Raw genomic sequence first — 22,713 nt, forward strand, 5'->3', positions numbered from 1 at the left:
TGCTTCTAGCTTGAGTCCCAGGGTGGGGCCTGGTCTCAAACCCTTAGGTGAATGGGACTGTTTGTTAACTCCAATAGACAATTATGAAGGGCAATTAAAAATTTAAATTATGTTAATAGGCCAGAGAAAAATGACTGTTTGCAGAAATCAGTGGCAATTACCAGACATAATGGTTCCCAATTAGGCTGGAGGGGATTTTCAGTCATTCATAATTCACTATCTTAAATGTATCATAAAAAAGTAATTGTCACTTGTTAATAAAACTTACTTAAAAACAATGCAGCAGCTATCTTGTTTAGAAAGTAACTCTTCTCTGCCCTTCACCGGTTTTTAAAAATGTGTATTCTTAATTTCAAAAGGTAGTGCAGGCTGGTTCCAAACGAAATCAAACAAGGTGGATGCATATGAAGTAAAGAATACAGGCCTTTCCAGACCCCACTTGGGCTTCCCAGGGGTAACCGCTGTCAGATCAATTCAGTGGCTGTTCTTCCTCCCAACCTCCTCCTTGGTCCCATTAAAAAGAGGAGGGGGGGGTTGGTGAGATTGTCCTAGGAATATGTTGCATTGATATTTTTAGTCAATTAAAGGTACTTCTGTCTTGTTTATCTCCTTGGGTTTTTAATTTTTTTTAAAAAAAATTTATATTCAAATGCAGCTTGCGTACCCCTAGGAATACAGTCAGCCTCCACGCATGTCCTTAGGATTCTATGCTCAGGCAACGCAGTTTGCTGGATCAATTGCTGCGCATGTGGATGTGATTCAAGGGCTTTGTCCAGTTTGGTTCCAAGCTTTATCTCTGATGCTTCAGGGAGAAGCAATAAAGACAACCAGAAGCAAAAGGAAGGAGAAGAAGGCAAAGGGCAGAGGGAGACGCTTAAATAAGGATTAAAGGAATGGCTTTAACTTTTGCTGAGTACCCAACTGATAATCCCTCTTTTGTCCCCTCTGATGGATCATACTAAAAGAATGACAGCTACATTCTCAATTTTCTTGTCTAATCAGGAAATCTTTGCTGCAACCTCCAGACCCTAACTGCAGCTCTACATCCAACAGAAAGACTAAAGAAATGAGGAATGGAATCTCCCTGTCTGCACGCAGCGACAGCCTCTCTGGTAAGTCACAGTCTATCAGCATTTCCAGAAACTTCTGAAAGAGGGAGCTCTAGGTTGTTTTGAACCAGGCACTTTAGAGATATGACCTTATTTAATTTTCCCCATTACCCTAGGAAATGGGTATTTTTATAGTCCCATGTTATAGCTGAAGACACCACATGCTTGGGGAAGGCCAAGGCCATGCTCAGAATACAGGAAGAGGCAGTGCTCAAATTTGAACCTGGATATTTCTTGATCCAAAGTCTGTAAATCATCCTTGAACATGGTGTCTTTGGTTGAAATTGTACAGACACGACTGAGAGAAGTCAGAGTTCATGACAGTTCAACCCATGACTTTCTTTCATGGAAATAATGCTACCCACAACTGTGGCCAGTGAACAGTCTTAGGTATATGTTAGCACACGAAACCAGCTACAAATAGACAAATGAGCCCAGTTTTGAGCATTTAAAAAAAAATACTTGCAGCAGCAAAAACCATCTGAGTTCACTTTGAATTAGTCACGAGGAAAGAAAGAGAGGTATACAGTGAGCTTCTATCCTTCATTGCTGTGTCTTTAAAGGCCTCAGTGGGTGCAGACACCACCCCCCCAAAAAAAAAGACCATATAAGACATTCATTTTGTGTAAGCTCTATATATGACTGACTTCCTCCTGCCATTCAAATCTCCGTTCACAGACTGGCTCCCCAGGAACATCCCCTCTAGCCTCCCTATGGTAGAAGATATAAAATACACATTATTTTCTCACATCAGTTGGTCCATGCCTGTCTTACCTACTGCAAGGTCAGCGTCAGCTCTCTGACTTGCTTACCACTGTGCCCCCATATCTAACCTAGTGACTGGCATACAGGAATATCTGTTGAATGAATGATTGTTTATAAAATCAAGCATTTGTTTTCATTAACAATTCAAGTATGGGCTTCTCTGCAAGGGACTTTGATTTGCAAGAGCCTATAGTAAAGGAGAGCAATTAGGTCCTGTTATAGTTTGGATCTGGAATGATCCCCAAAGGTTTATAAGTTAAAGGCTGGGCCTCCAAACTGGTGGTGTTACTTGAGGAATTGAGGGCTAGTGGGAGGAAGTAGGTTGCCAAGGATATGTCCTTGAAAAGTATGTCTTGACCACGGCCCCTTGAGTTTCTCTTTCTCTCTGCTTCCTGGTCACTAAGGTGTGATCAGTTCTGGTCTACAATAAGCTCCCCACCATGATGTTCTTCCCCACGAAAACCCAGAGTGATGGGGCCACATGACCATGGACTGAAGCCTCTGAAATTCTGAGTCAAAATATATCTTGCCTCCCTTAAACTGCCTTATCTCAGAACTTTTGTCAAAGCAGGAGGAAGCTGATTAACAGGTCCTAAGCAGGATAGGACCTGGAGTTGGTTGGTGGCTGTCATGAAAACAGAAGGGCTAAGATATATGAAAAGAATTTGGAAAGAAAGGAGAAACTAGAGACCTCTGCTCATTCTTGAGACTACTTGAAGGTTGTCCCATTTTAAAATGGAAAAAAGAAAGTGTTACATTCCTTGGCTCAGGGATGGAGGGGCTATCCCACAGGGAGGGTGTGTTTGCCATGGACTGAAGCTCTGCTATCTAGAGTGGAATGTTTTTTATTCAGGTTCGTACTGCCAACTCTAGGCCTCTGATTGGACAGAGACTGTGATGAGATTGGTGTCAACCAATGAACAGGAGGAGACGAGCTTGCTTTCTTCCCCAGAATTAGGAGTCAGATGGGGTTTGATTGAGGATGTCTTCACAATCAAGGACATAATTCGGGCTGTCCCAAGTCCTTTGACCATGTGATTCTGTCACTTGTCTTGAATTTGCTTCCTTTTACAAATAATAAGCCCTTGATTTACAATGTGAAAGTTATTAATTTTTTTGCTATTTTCAAAAAGATTTGAATGGTGTTTGTGTACTGATTTTTAACAAAATACAATATTTATTTTTATTATAAATTAATAAAACCTCAAGTAATAAAGACATGCGCAAAGTCAAAGAGAAACATATCCTATTTCCCATTCCCGACCCTCTTGGGAATCCAGGTTTCCTTCTCCTAGTGAACTCTTCTTTTTCTGGATTTGACCACTGTGGATGAATTAGTGTGTGACCAGTGATGTGCTAGGAAGGGGCTCTCCACAAAGAAAGCCTGATTTGTAGAGCTGGTTGATTTCTGTGGAGCAAATACTCTGACATTCTATAAGTCTAAGTTAAGAATATGATGAAATTCAGAAGGTGTACTGCCCAATTGGTCTCTCTCAGGCTGTGAAGCTGGGTTTAGGACCACTGCATGTATTCTTCCAAATTACATTTCTCCCTATCCCTTTCCTTTCTTCCTTTCTTTCATTCTTTCTTTTTCTTCTTCCAGTCTTCCTTCCTTTCCTTACATTCACCTGTTCACCCCTACTTGCGCAAGTACCCTGACGTACACAGACCTACATGAATGAAGACTCTACCTGAACACTGTGTGTTCCCTTTTGTAGCTTTCTTCTATTTTTTTCCACCTGAGCTATTGTAGCTCCATATTTTGAAATTTTCTTAACGTTCCTTATAACTGGAAACACCCTGAGCTAGCTCAAGAGCAGAGCTGCGCAGCTGTTGCATGGCCCACATGAGCTGCGGGCCTGTGAGCCTGTGTGTACGTTGCTCTAGTCTATCTACTGTAGAAAAAAGGAGTAATTCATCATTGGGCAGCAGGTTCTGCTCGGATGGTTTATTGTCCTGACCTCATTAAAAGCATGTAATCCACGCAGTGCCGTAAATCTATGCCTCTAAATACTTTCCTCTTTAATTTTTTAATACTGCACACATGAAGGGAAAGGTTAAAGCCAATTAAAAGAGATACAAATACCATTATTACTGCCCTGACAAACAGTTAGTTATTGGATTTGGTCGTTTCAGTTTAGAAAGCCATTATTTTTGTTCCTGAATGAATTAGTAATCAAGCTGTTTATTGACTTGTCTCATCTCAGAGATGCTAAATAATTTTTTTGGTCCATTCTCTCTCTCAATTGGCACCATTCCTGCACACATAAAAATTACAGACAACTTAAGGTCTAAGTGCAAACAATAACTGCACAGCTGCATGTGGAAATCCACATATGGACAGGACCATCATTTCCACTGGCCCAGGAAGGAGAAGCCACTCACTCACTCATTCTTATGCAGTGAGTAGTTTGTTGTTATTGTTGTTCCCCCCCATTAAGGCTATTATATGATACTGACAGATGCTTAAAAGCATTTAGAGCTGAAAGAAGTGTTGGAAAAATTGCTGCAAAAGGATTGACAAATGATGATCTTTCTGTCCACAAGGTTCTTATTTCCCGTGTAAAATGGACCAACAGAATAAAGGGAAAGAGAAAGAACCATTAATGTAGGAACTTGGTATTGTTTTCTGACACGAGTTCATATTTTCCATTGCATTTGGCCAGAAACGTGACTGTGTTTATGAAAGGCTGTAGGTTTGTCAAAAATAGCGTTTAACTGTTTTGCAACTGATTTTGGCTTTTTTGGGTACCCACCTTCTCTCCCAGTTCATTTTTCTCTCTATGCATATAGCGTGGGTCCTGTGGGGTCTGAGAGGACTTGAGGATATACAGTACTGGATCTGCCAGTGGCTCTTTGTTTAATTGTCCACCCATAGGTCCAGGATGTTTTGTGAGGCATGATTGTTTGGCAGGAACAGTTCTGACCCTAGTGCTGGCTTCAGACCTACAGACCCACAAAGTCACATTCATGAGAATACAAGTCATTAATACATACAAGTGGCATTTTATTTTTCTCAGCCATCACTCAGCTTCTATAGGGGATTGGTTCCATAACATTCTGTGGACAAAGTGATGCTCAAGTCCCCAAGATAAAATGACACAGTATTTTGCATACAACCCACACACATTCTCCAATGTATTTTAATGATCTGTAGCTGACTTGTGATATCTAGATATGTAGATACCTAACATAAGGTAGATATAAGGTAACTCTGTAGATATTTTTTGACTCTTTTGTTTAGAAAATAATGACAAGAAAGGAAGGTCTGTATAGGTTCAGTACAGAAATGATTTTAAGAGACACTTGACTAAATCTATGGATGCACAGCTTGCAGATATGGAGGACCAAATGTAATCTTCCACTCCTACCCAGCAGAGCTCAGAGTCAGGTACTTAAAGAAAGACAAGAAAGCCTGCAGAGCAATATGGAATTACACTCTCAATGGATAGACCAGAAGCAATATGTTCATAAGGAAACTCACAGCATACAGCAGGAGGAGATAGGGTGCAAGTAATATTTCAACAATTAGGGAGGAAAAGCTGAGAACAAGGCAAAGCATTTTCTGTGTTCTCTCCCTATGGGAAGCTAGAAGAGTGGTTCTCAAAGTGTGGTCCCTAGGGTAGCAACACCACCCTCTTCAGGGCAACATCTTCTCAGGACAGATTGTAGGACCCACCCTGTATACATGGAGTCAGAAATTGGGCTTGGGACCCGTCGATCTGTGTTTTAATAAGACCTCTGGGGAATCCTGATGCCCACTGAAGCATGAGAACCCGTCTACTATGGAAAGCAGAGTTCCCAACTGCCTCTCTAGGTCTGTCTTTGTGGCCACACGTAAGCTTTTGAGTCAGTCAACCTCACTTGCTTTGGTCTGCCTGCTGTATGTGCTGAACACTTTATGACACACTGCAATCTGTCACACTGATCCATTATGTGTCCTGCCCTCTCCAGACTATAACCTCCATGAGGTAAGAGGCTTCTCCCATTCTCTAATCTAAGCACCCAACCAGGGGACTAGAGCAAAGCAGTTACCTAGGAAATTAATAATGAGATAAAGTGATTACATAAAGCCCATTGGATCAAAAAGAAAGGTTTAGAGGTACTTAACTCCATTGAAGTTAATAGTTCTAGCTTAATAAATAAAACCCATCAAAGTGAAAATGAATTCTGCTTCCTTCAAAAAAGAAAGAAAAAGAAAGGTCCAAGGAGCATTCTCAAGCAACTTCTAATGAGTTCCATGCTGATTCTCTTAAGGAATGAAAGAAATAATGGAACACACCTCATGTTAATAGACTCTCATAAAATGGGTTGACAATCCAGTTGGTTCTGAATCTTCCTAGGAGGGTTTCACATTCAGACAGGACCCATCTGCCCATCTGATGACAGACGAGGTTATGTTGGAAGTATTCTGAGCAGGGATGAAGAGAACCACAGGAACTCTCTCAGCTCAGGACAACTACCTCTTCCAGCCACCCCACCCCATGTGTAGGAATACAGGGAAATTCTTGGAAAGAGGAGATATCCTGAGAAAACCCAACTGCTTCCCCATGAGGAGCTAAAAGACCTGGATCATGAAGTCATCATCCCATCGTGACTTTCCTGGTACTCTGAAGGTGTCTTCTTAGTTTTCTTTCCACCATGACATTCTTCCTGGCACCAAGTGCAAGCAGAAGGTGTGCAGGCTTTTTCTGCCCACCTTCGTGGGGTTCCAACACTAGATCACCTGTTCTCATTTAGTCACTAGCACTTTATGGTTTATTTCACTTTTCTGAGACTCAGTTTTCTCATTTGCAAAAGAAGAAGAAGTATTACACTGAAAATAAAGTCAAAAACCATAGAATTTAATTAGGGATCTAACACATAGCAAGAGTTCAATAAATATTAGCTATAATATTACTACATGCTATGTGCTACCAGGACTTCTTAAACTGGAATTCATACACCTTTAGACACGAAATAAACAAGAGTGTCCATAAACTCTCTGACATAATGGGAAAATCATTTCATTTTTGTACATACTCTTGTTCTCTGGGAATAATGCCCCCAATTTTATACAGATTCTTCATGTGGTCCTTGGCCCCCATATGGTAAAGAATCATGGAGCTGGGAATTTGGAGAGCCTGATTGTACCCTTGACAAGATGGCAAATCTAAACAATGAGGCAGTTTCTCTAAGTCTGGTGTCTCACTGTAGGTATGATGTGCCTCTCTGGGGCCTCTGTTTTTAATTCCACACCATGTGTGTTTGTTTATTTTTCTTCTTCTACCTCATAACAGGAAATAGCATTTCAAATGCATTCCACCACGAGGAGAGGCAGACAGTTAATTTTCACTTCAAACACCCCCAAGATTTAAGAAAATAAGAGAACTTCAATCTCCTGCTCCCTACCTGCCAAGTACAACATCCCCACCGGAGCAGCCAGAGTCGGTGTAGAAGCGCTTCTGTTCCAGTGGGCTTGTGGGACGCTCCTGACACAGGCGGAGGCGTGAACAAGGCAGATGGGCAGAAACAACCTAGACGCTGTCATTTCATGGTCCCCACCAGCTCATGCCTGGAGCAAGACGCTTCCCTGCTCAGGTTCTCTGATTTTTTATTGTCCAAATAGGAAGTATCCTCAACCATCCGTTCCCAGCCTTTATGCAAAAAGGCTCAGATTTAATATGGAAATGGTCATACTAGTCATTTTTATATCCATTAGCTAGGAAAATATTTGATCACAAAAGAGGGTTACCCTTCCTAATAAAATTATATTTTATTCATCAGATAATTTGAACAAAATATATATGATATTTTTTCATTAATCTATAGATGAAAAAATATAATTCATTCTGGCTACAGACAGCAAATGGTGAACATATGAGTTCAAGGACCCATTAAACAAATATTTACTCAGTATTTATTAAGTGTCAGTTACATTAATAGGGCTGGGGACACAAAGTGACAAAGTAAACCCATTGCTGTCTTCATGGGCATGTTGATAGAGTGCCAAAAGGGAAATGGTAACTAAAAATACACGTACATACGATCAGATCATTTTAAATCCGGCTCAGAGGAGCTGCGAAGGACCAACTGTATCTTGAAAAAAAATAATTAGGGTGGGAGGCACTGATTTTAGTTAAAGGGGTCAAGGACAGCCTCTAAGCAAGGTCTGATGGACAGCAGTAGCTGGCCCTGCAAAGAGGCAGCAGGACTTTGCAGTAAGAGAACTTCAGGTCCGTAGGACCAAGGTCAAGCCATTTAACCCCCTGACCCATTTTTCTTATTGTAAAATGGGGATGGTATGGGACCTAGTGTACATACCTGTATTAAACGATCATGGCACCACATTAACTTAGCTAATATTTAACATTTGTTTTGGACAAAGTATGGTAAAGTGTTGCTGAAGTAGTTTAAAAATAAAGGCCCAGAGGTATGGGCTAAGGCCCTGAGCTGGGAAAGAGGTTGGTGTGTTTAAGAAATGGCCAACATTATCCCATAGAAATAGTAGGAGACCTTCAATGATACATAAAATTATAAGAGGTTATGAGGGGCAAGGGGGAGGGAAAAAAAAGGGAGAGAATTGAACAACAGCAGGGGAGGTAGAGAGGGAAGATGGGAGGGGAGGGGAGGGGGGATAATAGGGGATAGGAAAGGTAGCAGAATACAACAGTCACTAATATGGCATTATGTAAAAATGTGAATATGTAACAGATGTGATTCTGCAATCTGTATTTGGGGTGAAAATGGGAGTTCAAAACACAATTTGAGTCAAATGTATGAAAGATGATATATCATGAGCTATGTAATGCTTTAAATAATCAATAAAAAAAATTAAAAAAAAAAAGAAATGGCCAACAGGGCGTGGCTTTTAGGTGGAATTTAAATAAAAGGGGATGAACTATGCGGTTTGTGAAACGGTGGCCACAGAAGCAGATCTCCAAGGCAGAGCAGGAGAAGGGGAGGCCCCAAAGTTCAATGGAAAGCAAGTGAAGTATTTTTTAATGTCTTCGGTGGACCCAAAAGTTCACTGCCCAGAGGTTGGAATATTATCACTGACTTTTTTTTGTATAGTTCTTTCATTCAATGATTCTATGAAATAACTCCTCAAAGGGTGCAGTTTCTTTAGGTAAAAAGTTTTAAATAAAGAATCCTTGTTTCATTCATGCTCATTAAACCGTTTTCCCCCCACCTAGATCCCTGCAATAATAAATATAATTATATCCATCTTTAATGACTTTGGTTCCTTGAGCTGCAGGTGCTGGAATACTGTATTTATTAACATATTTTAAGCCCTTTAAAAAGACTGCATTAATTCCTATGATAATTTAGTACCCATAATACATTCTCTGTTCTGAATAGATGTTAATCACCACAGAATGACTGATTTGCCCGTGTACGAGCTAAGCCATGCTCTAACTAGTAGCTAGTAACTTTTTAATTCAATATTGTTAGTGAAACTGTTGATTAAAATCGAGTTGCAATAACAGTTTCTTGTCCCCCGCCAGCCCCTCCCTCTGAGGGCTCAAACCAAGATCCTAAGAACTGGATTCTGCTCCCCTGAACAAGAGAGTGTTTGTGTTTCTAGTAAAACTCTGCTTGTAAGAAAGTTCTGGTAACGCCAGTTGTCCTCCATCACCTTGGGTTCTTTAGCTGTCTGGGTCAAATAGTGACAGGGGGGAAAGGTCATTGCAGGGAAACAAACTAAACCAAAAGCTGGCTTAGCGCAAGGCCAGGGGCCTCCCTGGGCTCCGCCTTCAAAACCAAGGATGGATATGGAGTCAGTATCTACCTGGTGGGTAAGATGGGAGCTGGCCTGTTCCAGAATATCTGCACTCTACCAACTTAAGCTTAAACTATTTTGAACCTAGAGGGGAAAAAAATCTTATAAATTTGGGAACAAAATGGAATGCTGATTATAGATACAGGAAATGACAATTGCACTACCATCTGGGTTCTGAGATGAGCACCTTTATATGCATCATCTCATTTAAGGGCATAACAGGTCTATCAAGGAGGGCCACAGTTATCCCTCATTTACCTGAAGCTCAGAGAATGTAAGCAGCTTACTCAGAGGCACACAGCTAGGAGGTGTCAGAGTTCCAGAGCCTGCACTCTTAACTTTTGGCCACACTGCCTTCACAATCAATCTCTCAATCAATCAATAAATCAATCTTCCACATGGGAAGGATATTGAAAGGCATCATGATATATGTAATAAAGCACTGTATGTCAAAAATTATCATTTTAAACAAAAACAACAATTTTTCCCTTCTTGGTGGCTTGAAGGTCAATGATAGGAAATGGTCTAGTTTCCACCCATAGGGAAATGAATCTTTATATTGTAGTCTTCCACCTGCAGAGCCTTGGGATGGGACAGCACCGGGTGTACTCATAAGGTAGGCTTTGAGGCAGAGGCAGAGTGCGTACAGTTTGATGCACTTGAATTTCTGGGGAGTGATGGAGATGCAACAAGGATCCAGAGACCCAGGTGAATAGAACTAAACAGGGATTTCTCAGGAGGGGTCCAAATGCTCTCCTTGCACTTGTCAAGTAAAAGCCTTCCTTTCCCCCAAGCCTTCAGTGAAGTCTACCCACTCCTGATGTGGGGTGGTGATGGCTGTGCATCTGTTTGGTGATTTGTTCCTGTGTTTTCTGCAAGAGCAAAGAGACTGAGTTCCACAACCAGATCAGCATGGGTTGGAGGAGAAAGGACAAAGCACTGAGCCTTACTTGGGAGCATGGGGACATACTTCAAGCCTGGCTCATGTGCAGCCTTGGGGTGAGCTGATACCTTGGTCACAGGTAGTGCTTTTTTTTTTTTTAAATCATCATTAACATTATTCACAGGCTTTACAAGTATTACCATTCACTCTTCAGAAAGATAAACTAGGCCACTGAGAGCTCATTCCCTTCAACATGTGCAGAATGCCTGGCAGTGTTACTCAAGCCAGCAAGGCAGCCAGGACCCAGTCCCAGCATTCCCTGGCTGGCCTGGCTCTTCCCTCACAAGTGAGCTTCCCTGACAACTCCCCAGTGCACAGCCTGTAGGATAACGGAGGGAAAACTTCTGGCCACTCTTTCCTGGGAGGCTGTTGAGAGTCGGCCCTGCCGGGGGCCAGCCAAGACTATAAAAGTGGCCGATGAGTCAAAATACAAGAGGTCAAGATTAAAGGATAATGCTCCTGCATCGTGTACTCCCATAAGATGTGCATGGAATGTGCTAGAACCTTCTCATTGAAGTGCCACCACTTTGCAATCCCACATGACAAAAAGCACAACAGCTGGTGAGAAAAGTTAAAAAAAAAAAACATCAAGACACCCCACCCACCTGTAACAAATAAACTCCACACCATGTGCCATAGGGGCTAGAGAAAGGACACTCACTAGTTTGGACATGCTCCGTTTCTCATTCCACTTCCAGAAGTGTTGGCCATGTGAAAGAATTGAATGCACCCACCCTCCCATACGCAGAAATCAGATGGAAACAGGAACATTTGTATCTGTTCTCCTCCCAACCAGATTTCCTAGGAGGGACACTAGAAAATTTGCATGCGAACACACGGTGTTGTTTTTGTAAAAGTTCTCTTCTAACATCTTTTCTAATTTGAAATAAGTCAGGGACAGGATGAAGTCCCCACATTGGTGTCCCGTAATTTGCTTGCAGAAGTTGCAGACTGACAGCCCATGGGCTCCATCTGGGGTGTTCACAAGTGATTAGTGGGAGCCGGCACATTTACACAAAAAATTAGTCATGGAAATGGCAAACCCCACTACCCTGCTTTAGCTCTGCCCGGCCCTGGCTCTGCCCATTGCTGACAACTGCCAGCTGCTTTTGATTTCTGAGATGGTGGTCGCTTAGCAAGGACCTGGACTCGATGGTATGGAAAACCATTTACCACAGGCTCTGCTCACCTTCCTAGCACAATCCTTTGCCTGGCAGGTGCCCGGGTGCAGCAGCTAAGTGCCTGCCATGTTCTGGGCTTGGACAGTCCTGCTCCATGTCTCCCTGTGGAAACTTCCTGACACATATCTCCATCAATGACCCCTATGAAGACTGTCATGGCCTATTTGAGGACAACCTGCTCCCTCCTCCATACCCTCAGGGTAACTGCAGTGTGGCATCTGCTTTTACAGCCCTGGTGACACTGAAGACCATACTTTGTCACATTGTTATCAGGTACCCATCAGGGTAGGAGCATCTACAGGGCTGGGGCCATGTCCCCAATCCTTTCCCTTCCAGGTCTTGTCATAATGCCAGGCATATAGGTACAATGGAAAGAGCCTTTGGAAATGAAGAGGCCTCCTCATCAACCTCTGCCACCTGCAGAGATTTATTTATATTGAGGATGGTGGGAAGCCAGGGGTCATAAGGGCAGCAGGCAGCACAGAGGACAGCTGGGACAGCACACAGGGTGAACTCTGCTGGGTCCTTGGCTGAGCGTGTCCAAGGTGAGCTGGAGAGCACCACATTGGATCTCAGTGCTGGCACCCAGAGGTGCAGACAATGGGTCTGCACGTGGCCCCTTAGGAGGAGCAGGCATCCATCCTGCATGGTGGAAGAGCCTTCCCCACTCCTTGGCCCTGTGACAGAAACAGCATTCCCCAGGAGCCCAGGCCAGGCTTTCGCATCCCTTGTTCAGAATGCAACATATAGGAGAATTAAAAAATTATTTCTCTAAAGAAAGTATCTTCAGCTACACAGAATGAGGTTAAAGCAAATTTTTTAAGGGCTAAAAAAGCAACTTGCTCTTCGGGTCAGTAACTGTCATAATGATTTTTCTCTAGCCATATGCTCCTCTGAATTGAATGAATATGACATCTCTCTCTGAAGCATCTGGTCTCAGCCACTTCAAGGTGCAGAGGGAAGCTGCATGCTTGGGCTGAGTATATAATAACACAGGGAGTATATAATATCACATTTCTGTCACCACAAAACAAAGTACCACACCGTGTTATATATGGCATTCCAGAAATGGTACAGGAGACAGTTCAAATGAATGGAGGCAGAATGTAGGGGCTGTTTGTGTGCCTACACACCATGTGCATGTGCGTGCAAGTAGGTATGTGTGTGTAAATACATCTATGCACACATACATGCATGGTTTACAAACGGATGGTTGCCTTCATGGCTCAAACATAAAATTTTGTTTTCCACCCAAAGGAGTTAAACATTTTGAGCATCAGATGAAAACAGAACCCATCAACCTACAAAACATGGACAGAGAGATAGAGTCTCTCTCTCTCTCTCTCTCTCTCTCTCTCTCTCTCTCTCTCTCTCTCTCTCTCTGTCAGCCCCTTGAAATACCAAAAGGCAAATTTTCCATCACAACCAAAGGCAAATAAGCACTTTCAACTTCCAGCCACGTTTTTTAGACTAAGAACAAAATCTGGTAAGCCAGGCAGTACCCAGGGTTGCTCCTCTCACATTGGAAATAAGCTTCATCAAACTCATGCATTCATTCATTATTTTCCCAAAGAACTCACCCCACCTTTTGCAAGAGTTCAATATAAAATCCAAGTGGGTTTACTAAAAAGTTTACCGCCTAACAAATGGTTCCAATATTCTTTCTTTTCTCATCCTGAAGAGCCCTGTGCTTATTTTGTCGGAAGCAAAAAAGTAGAAATGCAATTGCATTTGAGCTGATGCTAAATGTTAATAGATTTGCCTAAATGCCTGCTAATAGCCCCCCTAAAATTAGCTAGACTAGTAGTGCATGCCTAATGTGCTGGTGGTTTTCTTGTTTTACTGGCTTTTCTTTTGCTTCTTCTTCTTTTTTATCAGAGGGGTAAAAAAAGATCCCTTGAAAAAAAAGTACAGATCTTTAAGCCGTGAGACATTTCCATTGTCACATGTGAATTCTGGAGAAAGAACATAAATTCTGAAACTATCCCACAGTTCTGACATTCTGTCATGAAGGTGACAAATCCTAGTGCTCTAATGTTTCATTAAATTAAACATGAAATGTTTAATGTTTTGTTAAATTAAACATGAAGCTGTGACTTTGGACCCGAGAAGCACAGCCTTCTATCAATTCCTCGCATTCCTTCAGGTCACTTTTTAGGTTATATAAATGGAGTTTTGTTTATTACGAGTATTGTATTTCTCTCCACCATTAAAAGGTACTTTCCTCCAATGCAATTAGAAATAAAAACTTACAAGCAACACGGTTTTGGGGATGCGTAAAACATTTCTCAACTCAGTCCGTCAGAGAAGAGCTCACAGATAACCCTGGGCTATTCTCTATTGTCTTTTTTTATTCCCTTCAAATTTTCGCTGCTGCCACTGAGAGGTTTCTGAGGAGCAGAAGTGTTGCATTTTTTTAATTGGCTCTCAAGCCCATTTAACAGATGGGCATGCTGTTAGCCAAAGAGCAAAAGCCTTGCTGTTGAAACAGATCCTCAGACTAAAGACTAAGACTCACCTGCTCCAACTAAAAACCCTTTTGGGTTCTTTATTAGGGAGACAGAAGCTGGCAGTGAAGTCAAAACAAGACAAAAGCACAACTCTGATCTGGGCAAGCGTGTGCAACCTCGGAGAGGGGTGCGTGGGCTCTCAGGAAGACAGAACAGAAGTTATGGTGGAACCATTTAGAAGAAGCTGATAAAGAGGATGAGATGGAACCAGACACAACCAGGTTTCTTTCCCACCAACTCAATGACATTGTCCATGTGTTCTGCAGAGTTCTCAGTAACACGTCCACAAGCTCCTACCACAAAGGCATTTCCAAACACCATCTTATGAAACATAATTTGGATGGCACATTTTAAATGGAGAGAAAAAAAAAACAACTACTTACCAAACTTAAAGGAAATAAATGTACCTGTCCCAGTGTCAGATCAATTTCACTTTTTTTCATGTGAACTCAAAGTTGAGTTGATCACTGTTTTCCAAGAGAGGTTCCATAATGGTGAAACCATCCAGAACAGACACAGAACCATCCCCTCAAAGGGCAACTCACTCCAATCCCTCCAGTCCAACCAGAGCTGACCTCTGGGCTCTCCCTGGATTGATACACGACCTTTTTTTGTTACTGGCCAGAAACTGTCACAACCTGAATCTGGTAACAGATCTTTGCCTGGCAAGGACCCTTTTTCCAGCTAATTCCTGAACCGGTAGGAATATAATTGACACTTACCATTCTGAAGCTTCATGTCTGTGAGGCAAACTAAATAAATTAAACAGATCCTGCTTTAATCTTCTTTTCTAGACCCCAAATGCCTTAATCAAAAGGAAAACAAAACAAAACAAAACAGATGTTCCCTGAGGTCCTTTTTTAAACCACCAGAGCATAAGCAAAGGAATCGCTGTCTCTTTTTACGAAACGCCTAGAGCTTGTGCCTTTACATCATTAGCAACCGGAAGGACCCCTAACATCCCTCAGCTCCATCCTCACTCTCCCCACCATCACCTTCACATCTATCATTTGTGGTCAGGACTAGGTCTATCTTACACCTTAACTCAAAATCTGGAAGATGCTTCAATTGGATATCTGGCCTGGCACGCCTCCTGTAGAGATCCCACGTACACACATTTATTTCCTTCCTGCAAATGAACTGTGGCGTTTGTGGTCCCCCTTAGCCTCCCCAGTGCCCACTTTACCATGAAATGAGTCCAGGCTACTGGACTTCATTTGGGGGTTAGCTGTCCTGCAAAGCTCATTTGGCTCTTCCCATAAAGGCAAAAGGCTCCAAAAGACTGGCAAGGCACTTTTCACTCTATTTGAGGAGCTGGTGATACCTTGTTAGCAACAGCTGCACACTTACCGGGCTTCCGGGACCTCGACAGAGCTGTCCTATTCCTTCAGGGAGTAGGAACCCCAAATGAAATCGACCCATACCTTAGCTGAAGCCATCTAAGCTCCACCTGATTCTCACTCTCCAGAAACCAAGTGAGGCCTTGTAGAGTTACTCCGGCATGGCCTCTCCCTGCCTTAGAAGGCTCGCAAAGGTCCTGGCTGCACTTTCAAAAGTACTACTCTATAAAAAGATTTTAAAGGCTGTGCCGGGAGCCGGGAGCTTCAGATCCCAGTTTGGCTTTTTCTCCATCAGCATTCCTAAGCAAGCCTGCACAAAGCGAGGTACACTACATTATTTATGTCAGCTCTAGGCTCTGGAAAACACACACTGGCATCCTGATTACTAAGAATCCTCATGGATACAATTAAACGGTTCCCACATATATTTCCCCCACTCTCTTCCCCAAGTCAACCTCTTTCAGAGAAAACAAAAGCACTCTGAGGCATGTCCCAACTCATCTAGGAGGAACTAAGAGGGCAGGAAAATATGGCCAGCATGGGGAATGAGCCCAGGGACAAGGGTCCTTTCCCTGGAGGGAGCAGAGGACACAGGGAAGAAAGGGCAAATGACAGTTGGGGAAATGCCCTGCAAGTGGCCTCCCGGGTTAGGGCCACTGGCATGGAAGCAACAAAGTTAAGGCACTCCAGCAAACATTTTGATGAATTCATGGAAGATTGATTTAGAATGGGCCGTTAAGGGAAGCAAGGAATATTTGGTAACACCACTAACCTTCCAGGCTGGATGAAGAGCAATTGCGCTCACCCAACAAATGCTCCTCGGTGCCCCATCGAAGTCACAGCACCAGACAGAAGACCAGAGATTTAGCAAGTAGAGCAATGATTCTGTCCCCCAGTTTCCTCTTCAGTAAAATGAACAATTCTCCAGGTTTCAGCCCACTGTTTCCCTTCTTGTTTTAGCTTAGCCATACAGAATGAGCTGGGCAGATTAGCCACAGGCAGAAGGAACTCTGTGCTGGCACAGGAAAGGCAGGCTGATGACAGGTACTTCCTCCTTTGCAGGCATCATGAGAAGGCAAGGAAAGTGCCTAGTGTCTAGCTGGAGAGCCCCTGCTTGGCAGGCAAAGGTGACTTCACTTTGTGAAAGCCCCAGGCACCGCTTACTGAAACAACCTTTGGCAGGACCTCACAGTTAAGTCAGTTCACCTGAGCCAGGAGTCAGCTTGGGGAGAGTCGGTTGTCTTATCTGAGAATGTAAGGAGGCACCGGCAACCTGCCTTCTCCAAAGGCGTCCCTTGATCGTGCACTCCTGTGCTTTGCCATTTTTTTTTAAGTGACTGTCACTTCTAATGACTTAGTCTACCCCAACTCACATAGCTTGGGTGGAAAGTTGCTTGTTAAAATGGAAGTAATGGATAAAGGACACAGTGTAGGTCAGTGGACCAGAGCCCAGAGTGGGCAGACCTACTCTCTCAGGAATGCATTAGCAGAGCATCAGGGAATGTACTCCAGCACAGGGAGAGGCAGACTCCCGTCGACCATCAGCAGATGCAAGGCAGCATTGCAGGGCAAAACACACACATCACACCCCCATCACATGCAGCAACACGACCCAGGTACCAATGAGCAGAGGATTGGAAAAATGAAGGATTCAAATTCCTCTGGGGGATGCTGTTAGGTTGGCATATTGGCTCCCTGCAATACATTCAAATGAGAGGTCCAGTCTGCAAAGTCTTATTGGGGGCCCTGGCCACATATGGGTACAACTATGCTCTCAGTGTGAAGCACGTCTTCTCACCCTCTTTAGTAAAATTTCCAACACATGTCAGAAGTTTTCACAAAAGCAACTTAGAATCAACTTAACTTGAGTGACCAGAAGAGATGCTCTTCCCTGGTAGGAAGATTACTCCAAATATTATTTATTCCTTTAATAGGAAAATCATGATTAATTTAGAAGCTGACTTTAGGCTGGAAGTCATGGCAAGGGTCCTCTGTGGACACTCCCATATCCTCAAGTGATTCAAGTTGGGAAGGCTATGGGTCTGCCTGTCACATGGTCACTCTGGCCTTGGACAAGCTCTCCAACCTCCTTGAGCCTGTTTCCTCATGTGGAAGCTACAGGCAATGAGACAGTATAAGTTTGAGGACTCAGTGAGAAATAGAAAATCTTTAGCTCTGTGGCTGGCACCTATGAACTCCTAATCACCGTTGGCTGTTATGAATTTTCAAAATTTTATCAATTAAGTGGCAAAAGATTTACATGGACAAGGTTCACACCTGCCTGATCCATGTCTCTAAGTGTTCCCCGACTATCAGATCATTACTGACAACATGTGGGCCAAGCACATACGCCATTCTTTGCCTTCAGTAAACTTTTCAGATGGGCTGCCCCCTGAAGAGGTGGCAATTAACACTGAAGAGAGCATAGAAACTGAGAATTAAGAGGAGAGTCATCGACAATTATGTCTTTAAAAGGGGATTCCAAAGTTTTCAAAATCACCTGGATACCTTTCTGCTTATTAAACTGAAAAATAAAACTACTTTGGAATTTTGAGATTCTAAACAGGAATGCTGTACTGGAAGATGTGACCAGAGCCCCATCCTGTAGGATTTTTCTCCTAGAGGTGTTTGTACACCTCATCCTGAAAGCCAAAAAGAGCAGAGGCTGAGAATCTCCCATCGAATGCAAAACTGGCTTTTCATGGGGAAGGACCATGGTGGCTGGACAGGTGAAGTGATTCATTTAATTTTATGCTACTCAGCACAGCTCACTTGAAACCCACAGGACTGATTGTCCTTGGAAAGCTCCTTCTGTGCTCCCATAAGGCTTAAGGTACAGCCAATGGACTCCCAGTCAGATTTTCATCTCACCTTCCAACAAATCAGTTTTGTCCCAATCCAGTGTCTCTACTTGAGTACTGTCTTTACCAGTAGTAATTTCTTGCCAAACATTTTTTTTTAAAAAAGTGATTACTTTAAATTTTGTTTATTTAAGGTTCTCCATAAATGGAGTCCTACAGTTTGTATTAGCTGTTTTATGTATGTATGCATGTGTTTATTCATTTATTTATTTATGCAGTGCTGGGGATTGAACCCAGGGCCTACATGCATGCTAAGGTAAATGCTCTACCTCTGGGCTACATTCCCAGACCAGGCATTTTACTATCTAAAAGGGTTTTCATGGTTGTTTCTAAATATTTTGAAAAAGCAAAGCAATACCTCAAACTCTTCAGATTTTATAAGGGCTGCAGTTTCATTGGATGGCAATATACATATAAACTATTAATATTTTTGGAGAGTACAGACATTTTTTCCACGTCTTTTCTAATATCATACTTAATAGATAATCACAATCTCTTCCGAACAAAACCAACACAAGAGCGCTTGAACATGCATCTGTTTGAAAGTACTAACCACACTTCTTTCTTTATATATATAAACAGAGTCTAAGGAAACATAAATCTTCAAATGAAGAAGATTCTATAACATTTCCCCTGCTAGGAAATAGCTGCACATTAGCTGCCTATGAGTAGCTGAATGGCATGAACATTATTAAGATCCTTTTCGCACTTAAAGTAACTCCATCTTTTGCTTCTTGTCGAGCCACTTGAACAAAAATACGTTCTGTTGCATCATTTACTGAAGCTATTTCTCCAGTTGAAACATGAATTACGAGTCCTTCTGAAACACATCAGCCAAATCAAGTTGTAACACGGTCCTGCTTTATTTACTGCACAGATCACAGCTAATCACTTTCTAATACCAGCGGTGATTTGGCTTCATTAAGCTCACAATTCCCCGATTTCCCCTTTATTTAGTAACGTACCACCATGGAGGGACACACTAAGTCAGCGCTAAGTGAAGGCTCCTTCTCTGGTAAGGTGTACTTCAGCTGAGGACAGTTCTGACTCTGCAGGGACATCTGCACCGCAGGGGGCATGTGATGAAGAACGTCAGCCTGAAAGCACAGGTCCTTCTTTGTCTCTGTAAATGACGTGGTGGTCTTGGGCTTTTCTGGGAATGCAAACTCAACCCCTAATGATGGATCTCCTTAATTATGTACTGCTGAAGCCTGGGTGTGTCTCACTGGCAGAGAGTTGAGAGGCTCTCATTGCTTCCGTGCTTCTACACAGCCCTGTGAAGAACTTCCCTGGGGCACCTACTTGCTGTTTCCACTGGGACCAGGCAACTGTTTAAGGCTATCTTTAAACGGTTGGCTTAAAAACTTAAGGTGGCAGAAAAGATTCAGAAACTGTGTCATCCTCATAGGAATAACTTTCTTAAATGAAGCCAAAGAACAGCAGTCTTCTTATTCCCTGAAGTGGGAGGTGAGCTGTTAGGGAGAGAGCTCAGAGCATTTTTTCTTGTCTATACAAGCTGACTTGAAAACGTGGTTGATTCTGAAGGGTTCTAAGTTGTGTCTAGTTGAGAAGGCAGCCAGGCTCCTGGTAGAGAGCCTAGAGAACAGGGATGTGGAAGGATGGGGTTCCCCATTCCCCACAGCCACCCCCACTGCTCCAGAGGAAGATGTCTTTACAACTCTTCCAGGGATCTATTATGATAATATGGCTCCACCACCCTTTCTCAGGCTGAGTCATCAGTGAAGCTAAGGCCTCCCTATAACTTTAGTGGCAATTCTCCATCCATCTCTCTCCTCTCTCTCTCTCTCTCTCTCTCTCTCTCTCTCTCTCTCTCTCTCTCTCTCTCTGAGTTATCCCACATCAAAGTTAAGAAACAAAGGTTCTAAGAGGACTCAACTGGCCAGTTAGTCCAAACATCTCAGTACAGACGAGAAAAGAAAACATCAGGAATAAGATGGGTTTTCCCAGTGCAGCTAGGGACTCATGGTGGAGCTAGGGAGAGAATCCTGGGGTATCAATTTCCTTTATGTGGAGTCATTATTTCATTTTTCCTCCTCATTTTCCCCACATCCACCATCTCCTCTGTTTTTCTACCCTTTGTCCATGAAAAAAAAAAAGACCCTGGTCCATATTTTCTTATTTTGAGATTTCTGGTGGCCAGGAAGAAAGCTTACGTCTGGGCCCCATTCTAAGGAAGGCTTTGTAAGTCTATGGCCCTGCTGTGGACAGAACAAGACACACAGGACAGGCATTTCCCAAAGGTGTTCACAGCTGGAGCGTAGCCTTCGGCTCTGAGCTGTGCAGGAAGTCCAACCTCTTCTTCAGACACAGCTGGATTTGAATTTCCTAGCTGCACTGTGAGTCTCTTCGTATAGGTGTCTTATGAATGCAAGGAGGAGAATGGTTCCCTGGTTCCCCTAGCTTTTTGAAAGTTAGAATTAACATGTCACTCATGGAATATGCTGAAGACTCTGTAGCTAGGAGCGGCTATGATCTTTCATCATGAGCTCAGATAGCAGAGGACAATTACACATGTTTCTCTTGCACTTGAGATTCCAGGGCAGAGCCTCATGGGGGGAATCCCTATTGAAGGGCTTGTCTCCCGAGAGGCTGGCAGTACCTGGTCCCACATCGTGGCATTGTGAAGAGGACGGGTACAGCATTTTGGATTGAGGCACCAGAAAGATGTATAGTTCTCTGCTTAAAAGGACAAGGAAAATGGGACTCTAGACAAAAGAGAATTGTGTGTAGGGTCCAGAGGGAATCCCTTGCAACTGAAGTCTCTGTAGGCAGGTAGATTCACATCTATCACCACGGACCAGGGAAGGGCTGGCGGGCTCTGACTCCTCTATGAACAACTGGGAAACTGCTCATGGCCAGATCAGCAGCTCCTGAATATTAGTCACTTCCTACACCGTCTGGAGCTTTGCTCTCTCCAGTCTTTCCCTGCACTGCTGCAGCTGCAGTTCCATCTAGTCTTTGATTCTTTATGCTGTTCATCAAATTGCCTTAGTGTTTCCCAATTTCATGTCACCCCACCCATTGATATTCATGAAATCAAGACTTGGATGTGTTTTCTACATAGAACTACATATATAGGCATCTCTGTATGTGTGCATATATCTTTTTTTTTCATAGTATGTATTGCAATAAATATTAAAATTCAGAAACTCATACATAAGCTTTCTAAGGATGTCTTGTGTTTTTGGACCCCACAGCACTCACACGTATGTTCAGAAATACTGTCCTGGGGAAAATTTCACTCAGGTTTTTTTTTCTTTATTGTTCATTATTGTTGTTCTTTGGACCAGAATATTTACTTTGTGCCCTTTTCCATTTCAGAATGCATTGCCTGTGACTTAAATGCAACCAGGAAAAAGATGCGCTAAAAATGAAGTTTTCACTTCGTCCTAGAGCCCAGCTGGCATAGGTCAGAGAAGAACCCACATGTTATTCTTCATCCTGAGGACTATTGCCTGAATGTGTAAAGTGCTCTTTATTCTCTAACAGGCTACCTGGGCTTGGCACTGGGTAAGCCCAAAATGTTTGTCAAGATTCCCTTGGGGACAAAGGAAAAGTCATCTATCTAGATCAAAGGCATACTAGCTGCATTAGCAATTAGTCCCCAGAGACGGACACAGACCTTTTTAGAAAGATTTCAGTGCACAGTTTTTTAAGCCCTTTCATTGAATTCGCCTTGGGTACCACAGGTTTGGGGCTTTTTTCATGTCCTAAGCATCAGCAGAGAAAAGTGGAAAATGAGAAGCTGGAATGAGCCCTGCTGCCTGCCTTGTAGATGAACCTCAATCCAAGTCCACGCTGCCGTCCCCATCAATATTTCATGTTCCCAGAGTCATAAGAAAACACATCTGTTGCCTTCCTGCATCGTAATGTGTGGGATAGTGGAAGGATTATTACAGCACAGGTTTGAGAATTTAAAAATTCATCACCTTCTCAATTTAGAAAGCTGATATGTGGTTAGGACTTATGCAGGCTCCATGGGCCTGAAATGACCACAGGGGCCAGAGCCCTGTTCCTGAGAAGTCAGTGATGTGCTGGAAGTCCAATGCGGGGGAGAGGAAGGGAGGGGGCTAGATCTACAATCCCTAGGGCTTCAGGCGGAGCCAGGGGGGAGGTCTCAATTATCTGGCATACTGTGAGCAGAGCTTGGCTCTTCACCATGGCACCCGACAGTGGGAAACAGAGGAACTGCTCCCACGGTGGTGAGCTCAGAGCTAAGAC

General features: G+C 43.0%; 1 protein-coding gene across 2 annotated transcripts in view; it reads right to left on the bottom strand.

The window, feature by feature from the left end:
• Positions 1-22,713, bottom strand: part of TENM2 (teneurin transmembrane protein 2) — a 625,713-nt gene that overhangs the window by 371,661 nt on the left and 231,339 nt on the right. The window contains exon 1 of one of the 2 annotated variants that reach the window (XM_081292629.1): positions 14,993-15,116. The exons of the other annotated variant lie outside the window; for it this stretch is intronic. Coding sequence (XP_081148755.1) covers positions 14,993-15,008 — 16 coding nt within the window. The 5' untranslated portion in view covers positions 15,009-15,116. Of the gene's footprint in view, positions 1-14,992; positions 15,117-22,713 lie in introns of those variants that run through there. 2 annotated transcript variants of the gene reach the window in all.

Source organism: Spermophilus citellus, assembly GCF_964194105.1.
Source record: "Spermophilus citellus genome assembly, chromosome: 1".
NCBI lineage: Eukaryota > Metazoa > Chordata > Mammalia > Rodentia > Sciuridae > Spermophilus > Spermophilus citellus.